The sequence below is a fragment of the Terrapene carolina genome, unplaced genomic scaffold (assembly GCF_002925995.2).
Source record: "Terrapene carolina triunguis isolate 2854851 unplaced genomic scaffold, T_m_triunguis-2.0 Scaffold67, whole genome shotgun sequence".
NCBI classification, from domain to species: domain Eukaryota; kingdom Metazoa; phylum Chordata; order Testudines; family Emydidae; genus Terrapene; species Terrapene triunguis.
In genome coordinates, this window is record NW_020664418.1 from 48,161,570 (window position 1) to 48,169,310 (window position 7,741).

A 7,741-nucleotide genomic window follows, 5' to 3' on the forward strand; every position below is an offset into this window, starting at 1 on the left:
GCGGACAAATATTCCAGTGTTAATTTCAGTGAGAGTTTTAATTTCATAATGGCCATGAAGGGGATGTATGCTTCACTGAAATGTCAGAGTGAGCAAGAGAGTTGCTCCACTCTCCCTTGCAATCCTTTTGTCCAGGTGGCTCAGGAGACATCTTTTAGTACAAAAGACTCACCCTTGGGCCACTGAACTAGATAAACCCTGCCAGTACACCCACTCTTGTGGCAACACACAGTATGCTGCCAACTCTGGTCAGCCACGCCTGATCTGGAAATGGGTGTGGTGCCTTCCAGGCAGTGTCTCCATTTTAAGATCAGAGGGTAATGGATATACATTCATAGATAGAATAGGTTGCAGCTCTCGCCCATGCAGGCAGCTAAGAAGGGATCTTCTCACTGCTGTTCTGCAGCTCACATAGCTGTTGCACAACGCATGTAGCAGCCCCTCAGAGATTACCCCAACACCAGCTAGGGTCTTGATTCAGCAGCAGCTTTTCCCAAGGCCACTGAGGCTTTGGCTTCCTCTTCTTAAATGATTAAAGCATAAGACTCTGAGGATGGGTTCTAAGCTGAGATATAGAGTACACTTCTCTCCAGCCTCTTCCTCTTCTTCCTCCTTTTCTGCAACAGCTGCACCTGCCTCCCAGCCCCAGAACAAGACCCCTAAGCCTTCCCTTGGTGAAAAGCTGAAATCCAACTTGCTGTTCTCAAGCAGGAGGAGAGATTCCCCCACCATGTCCCTTGGCCTTCCTCTCCCTGCTCCGTGGCCCTCATGCCTTGTGGAGGCACATAACCTGCTCCAAATGGCATCTGACCTGAGAAGGGAGGACTTAGTAAGAAGGCAGGTTGAGGGAGGAAGGGGATGCAGGCCAAGATAGAAGTTCCACTAGGCAACAGCTCTGGCTAAGCCTCCTCCATCCACTCGCTACAGCTTCCACTTGAATTGTTTAGGAGATTCGGGTTAGTGGCATCCCATGGATTAATGATGTGTTTCTGAAATACCTACTGGTCTAGTTGTGTGTGTATGTATAATAAAAAATTATTTTTACAGTGCCTGGCAGGTCTGCATCTTAGGTGCTCCTTTTATTCAATTGGTCAAATCCAAACTTTTCTCCTCCCTACAACAGCCCTGGAAACAGCATAACTACAGCAATTATTGCAGGGACTCTGAGCCTGTGGAAGGGGGAAGGGTGGGAAATGCAGATATCCAATGCATGGGTCTGAACCCTCTCTGCACACTGCCAAGCTGTTCTCTGCAGAAGTCCTGCTGTGCAGACCAAGCCACACCTTCAGAGTGGGTGTAGATGTCAGCTGGGTGACGGGGTGAGATCCCCATAAATCTTTCCAAAATTCTGCCATATCTGAACTTTAACCAGCTGCTAAAACCCAATTCTTTCATTGAGAGAGTATCCTGATTTTTATTTTTATTTTTAAATTATACACATAGTGAAGTGTTAGATCCAATCTAATTATAAGAGACAAGGTCTGTGAAAGTCATTTAGACGGTAGCCTTCCTTTCTATCTAGAGGATCAAATGTTGCCTCCTTTCAGAAATCTTTAAGTAGTAAGTAGATGCTATTGCAATTATCTTCTTCCATGAACTTAAAGCATATGGAAGGGGGAAAGGGTTTTTGGGGTTTTTTAGTTTTTTGTAAAAAGAATTTGGCAGCATATGCACAAAACGTTATAGAGAAGAAAGACATTCCTTTGGGGTAACATGCAGGACTATTGTCTAAGCAGGAAAGAATGTTTTAGTAGCTGTAAAATCTCTTCATATTTTTAAAGTTTTATAAGTCACATTTCTGTTCTGTTCTTTTTTTATTCTTCTAGGCGGCAGACTGTGACCAGTACCCCCTGCTGGATTGAACTGCATCTTAATGGCCCTTTGCAGTGGCTAGACAAGGTCCTTACACAAATGGGTTCCCCAAGCATTCGTTGTTCCAGTGTATCTTAAGGAAACATCTCCTTGGGGGGCAAAACAAGGACTCTGGAAAATGGAATCAGTTTATCCCTTAGCAAAAAGCATAATAAATAAATTCTCCATAGTATTCATATGATCAGAAAAAACATGAATTGCAAAAACAAGAGGTTATTTTTAAATGAAGTGCTCATTTTAAGCCACTTCCCTGAAACTGTGTTAGCATATATTATGGGCCATTGGAGTAAGAATCTGAAGCTGATGTTTTTCATGCTAAGAACATGGACTTCCGTTTTAGTGGAGTGAAGCAAACATTCTGCATTTAAATCCTTGTTGTGCCTATGTTGCCTCTGCTATGTACAGCTCCGATCACAGGGACGCTGCTTTCACCAGGTGCTCACTGGGTTGGGGGAGGTTTTCCATTTGTGTTACAGAACTTCAGCCCAATGCAATGTAGCATCTCTGTAAAGCAGATCCCATTGAACATTGCTGCCAAGCCCTGCTTCTGCATTACTGTCTGACAGCCTGGCAGGCATGTGTCTGCCCTTTCTGAATGGGCCCACCACAGCAGAGGGGCAGAGGTGTTAAATAAAAACAACACACTCCCAAGAGAGATCCCTCCAACAAAGCACCGAGGGGTCCCCCAGAGGGAGTGTTTTTCCCTTGTCAGAAAGCGGGCAATGAGGCAGGCCTGGCTTTGTGCGTGAGATGTACAGTTAATATCACAGTAATCTCAGAGACTGGATTTACGTGAAGCAAAAGACTGATGTTAAGGTTTATTTTAATGTCACTGCAGTGATATTGATTGGCTAGAGCAGCTCTCAGACAAGTGTTTGTAACTCATTGCAATTAGCTCTTGCCACATCTGGATGAGTTTAAGCCTTACTTGCTAGGTAGGCCATTTATATTACTTACATGAACTTTTGTATTGTATCCTCTCAATATGTTGAATGGTGTCTTACACTTTTTAAATTTTATGGGCTTAGTGGTGGGGCCGAGGGAAGAGAGCTACCCAGTCCTTGCTGCCACATTCAGAAAGAGCACATGGGAGTAACCTGATTTAGAGCATACAGTGCTATCCCATGCCACTCTACAAATTTAGCTATGACATCTCAGATACAGAAATACTCTCTGTTGTTAAAGACTACTCTCAAGGTGTTCTGCCTATTGGAGAAAGTATAAGGGGAGAACATGTTTTTTACATGTATTTAAAAAAAAAAAAGGTATTTTATAATATCCTCCCTTGACAGTTGTAATGGTAGTTGTTCCCTGTAGTGACTGTCATGGCAAGCAGAAATAACTTCCACAACTGGAAAAAACAAACAAACCCACACTGCTTGCTACAAGCTAAAATTTGCCATACACATTTCATAACTTATTCTTTGCCACTCAATCATCTGTTTCATTTTGTTCCTGTTAAATATCATACATGTTTGTGCCAAAATGTCAAGAATTTCCTATGGAAATCTGATGTAGAAAGTCAATTACAAACCTACGTCTGACTCTGGGAAGTATAGAATGCTCTTTGCAGTGCTTTGTGATAGAGAGCCTCAATCCTGCAAGCACTTATGCACACGATTAACTTTTATACATGAACTCCATGTGACTACTCTTGTGTGTGCGCATTTGCAGAATCACGGCCTAAGTCTCATAATTGGGCAGTGAGCTTTTGATGCCATTTCACAGATGCACTTCAGGTGTCTGCATGTGTCTGGTCTGTCTATGTACTAAGGCTTTTATTACATACTACTTCCCTTGGTACCCATTTATGTACTGGCCAAAATAATTGGTTGCCAAAATCACATTTTTGTGTTTGGAGGCATCACCAAGGGAGGCTACAAGGGATCCTTTCTTTAGTATGCATACCGGACAAATTCTCCTAGATTTACCCTGCTACACAAGCTTTCTGTCCCCACATGCAGGAGAGTGACTATGCTGTCAGTTTCACGCTCAAAATGCCCTTCAGGAGATTCCTTGCCAGTGTTGTTTTCCCCTAGCAAATAAAAGGATGTCTTGGAGGACGACTTTCCATCAAACGTGAGAAGTGACCTCTAGTGTGTAATTCATGCTTGTGACCGAGAATTCCGGAGCAGACTTGCAGTGGGACTTGTGCTCCCACTGAAGAATCTTCCTCTACAGCTTTGACTGGCGCTCTCGTGGAGCATCAGTGCTTGAATCAGAGTACTGGAGGTTTCTGTCATTCACTATTTCTCCAGTGCATTTGAATTTGTTTAACTATGAATGCCGGTGATTCATGCACTGGTGGGGGGGGGGGGGGGGTCTGAGTAATATGGTATTTGCAAGCCATTTAAAAAGAATAGGTCTGACTGTCACTGTGGATTGATTTGTTATACGTTGGGTTCTTTACTTTCGGATATGGACTTCTGACATAATTGCATGGAAAGATCTGTTCTGGAGCTTATTACAGAGCTGTTTTGAATTGATGTTATGGTTTAAAAAAAATTGCTATGTAAAAATGGCCCCAGGTTTCTTCCCTGAGCATCTGTAGTCAGATCTGCTTATTTCACTGCACAAGCCCTGTTTTACCTCCTTACATAATCATGGAGGAAGCAGGCCTCCGTTCTCTCTGGTGCCTTAGCAACAAAAATGACATCTTACATTTCTGATTGTCGAATCTTTATGACTAGTGATGGTGTAAAACAGAAAAAACCCAGTTTGACTTTCAGATTCCAAACTGAGTTAGCAGGGTAGCAGCTACGGGAAGGAGCCAGCTGTCTTTTTTTATATGAGGTTCCCGGAGAGAATCTCCTTCTCTGAATCTGATTTGCATGTGGACTTATTTGGCAAAGCAGATATCTGTTTTATTTCGCAGACGGTTAAAACCTGTCATCCTTATTAATATATAGCACAGAAAGCAGTATGCAGATCATGATGGCAAACTATGGTTAACAACATCATTCCTGTAAAATGAATTCAACTAGAAAATGTAAGTTTCTCAGGCAGTGCAGTTAGAGAAAAATAATGAGGAAAAAAGGTATCTTAATTTGAATATTAACTTCCTCTTTCCCTTCTTTGCCGTGTCACTAATTCATAATAGCTTTATGGTTTTAAAGTCGCCTTTTAAGTTCAAGAAGAAAGTACTGTACCTTTTAAACAGCTGAAAAGACTAGGGGAGGAGGGAAACGTGATCCAAGGGTTTTGTGTTGCACAGTTTCAAGTGGATATTGTACAGATAAAAGTTTGTTCCCCATCAGGTTTGAAACGTACTTAATGTGTCTTAATCATGTCATTTGTGGGTGACACTACTGACAGGGAATAGCTAGCACTTGGTCGTAGCTTACTGTACTCAGCATTGCTCCAGAGGTGCATGTGTGGGTTGTTTTGTTTTTTTACTTATTTTCTAAAACTTTATTATGGTAGCTTTGATATGTAGCACAAATGTATGCAGTCTACCCTGCCTTAGCTTAGATTACATATGTGTACTGGAATATCCTCTCATTTAGCTGTAGTCTTGGCTAGTTGACCAGGATTTCATACATTTTTGTTACAAGCACAGAGTCATTAGCAGGAACTTGGACTCTTTTTAATTGGTGTAGCCATACACAAGGGCACGGCTGCTGGCAGACGTTACAGATGGCCTTGTGATTTTTAATGACTGTGGTGAATTTTTTTATTATTAATGTATTGGACTGAATTGCAGTGTGTATTTTGTGTTTAGCTTGTCTTAGACTAAAATCCAGTGCTATATACTTGATTTAATCAACAGCTATAAAGTGTGTGTGTGTGCAAAGAGGGAGGAATTGGAAGCATATCCAAGCATATCCTCAAGGCTCTTGCTACAAACATTTAGCCAAGGAATGATGATGGATAGGTGACCTTAAAGAAATAATTTCTATTCGACCAGTTTTCTCTCCTCTTAGAGGCAAGTATACTTGGAACAGTGCAGAGATACTCTGTAGGGTGACACATTTTCATAGCTGAGTCTGAAGCAGCTAGTGTAGACGTCCATATCTCATTCCGGTTACTAACTGGAAGAAGCACTAGGAGGTAGAGCATAGCTCTGCGGAAGACTTCAACACCACGATAAAATAATCTTCGTGTGAGCTCTCCTGGTACGCTGAGGCACTGGGTAGGTAGAAGGAATGGAATATCAAGAATAAACTGGTCTAAGCTAGAATGAGAAATTATTAGTCACTATATAGTAGTTGATTGAGCTGTATGGTTAAGAATTTGGTATATTCTTATACACGTTTTAATATTTATCTAGTTTCTTTGAATATTCAGATGAATCAAATATTTAATTTTTAACGGAAAGAGCACTTCAGGGTTGAGATTAAAGATCTGAGGTTTCTCATATGCTCCTCTCTGATGATTGTTAATAATTAGGATGTTAGTGATGTGAGAGCAGCTAGACATCTGTCCTAGAACTGTTCAGCAAACCCTTGCAAATTAAACAAAACATGGACTTTTGTTCCATTTACTTCAATTTATGTTGCAGAAGCCCTTGTTTGGGTGGCTGTTCTTTGTCTTTTAGCAATAAACGTCATATGCAGATGGGCCATTGCACTGCGCTCTTCAGGTCTTCTAGTTTGATTATTTTACAACAAAATGATACTTTAAAAATAATAAAAGAAAGCATTACTCTGTAAATGTTTTGATTCATCTTATGCTTCCTCCCATATGTGAATGCTAGACCAATCTGCATCAATGCATTCTGTTCCATCTTGAGGATGGAGGAGGCCCAGCTCTTTGTTTCTGGAGGGAATTATTCTGCCTTTTTGTAGCTGTCTATGATCATGTTTGCATTAGTATTTAGATTTTCTTAACCTGAGATTGTATGTTAATGAATGGTTCAGCTGCCTATGTGCTTTAGCTTAAGCATTATTCACCTGTTGTTACTAAAGGCCTGTACCATGTATGCCCTCTTATTTCATATGTGAAACTTCTATTTTTGTCATTTTAATAAACTTTAATTTGAAAAATAAGGCTCTTTGGCAAGTAGATGTTATTGTACTTAAAGACATGAGGATTGAGCTGGAACACATTTGCAATTCTAGAAATCACAGTTAATGCAGAACCAACAATATCTTCAGCTACTGAAAATGTCCGTGGTTGTGTGTATAAATATGGGATCACACACACGAGAGATCATTGTTCCTTTTAAAGTTTTGCAAGTTATGCCATATGAAGCCCACAAGAAAGTGATACATGAAGTCACAACAGGTTTGTTTGTTTATTTTTATTTTATTTACCATTTGACTGGAAAGTGCGGAAGCATCGTGGTTTAAGATGAAAGGGATGTGCTGCCAATGTGGGAAGATCAAACATGATTAATGGTTCAGTGCTTGCCTAATATACCAGACTAGCCACACTCATTCAGCAGTTTTGAAATGTGAAAACTCATCATTGTCAAAGGCCTGTGAAGTACATAGACATATATACAGCTTTAGCCTGGACCTCTGTTTCTAAAATGACTTGTGTTTTACACCTCTGGGATCTAAACGTCAGGTATAAAATCCTTGAAGTCTTAGGTTTAAATATCATGGACAGCTCAGCCCTTCATCTTTCCAAAGAAGATAAATGTAAGTGGATGGACCTTGATGTCCATATAGAGCAGGGGTCTCAAACTCAAAAGGACTAGTACATTGGCCCCAGGGCTGCATTTACTGACACCTCCCCCCCGCCGCCCTCGGCCCCGCCCCCACTCCACCCCTTCCATGAGGCCCCGCCCCTGCCTCTTCCCTGCCCCCATTCCAACCCCTTCCCTGAAATCCCCACCCCAACTCCGCCCCCTCCCTGCCCCCAGGGAGGGTCAGGAGGGGTGTGGGGTGTGGTGGGGGCCCAGGGCAGGGAGTTGGGGTGTGGG

The 7,741-nt window shown here is 41.7% G+C and overlaps 1 protein-coding gene across 2 annotated transcripts in view; it reads left to right on the forward strand.

Annotated features, from left to right (window-relative positions):
• The window catches only part of SMAD3 (SMAD family member 3), a 109,477-nt gene that overhangs the window by 97,473 nt on the left and 4,263 nt on the right, over nt 1–7,741 (forward strand). The window contains exon 9 of one of the 2 annotated variants that reach the window (XM_026648386.2): nt 1,827–1,899. In XM_026648386.2, coding sequence (XP_026504171.1) covers nt 1,827–1,899 — 73 coding nt within the window. Of the gene's footprint in view, nt 1–1,826; nt 2,897–7,741 lie in introns of those variants that run through there. The other variant, XM_024205639.2, reaches the window with a different exon arrangement.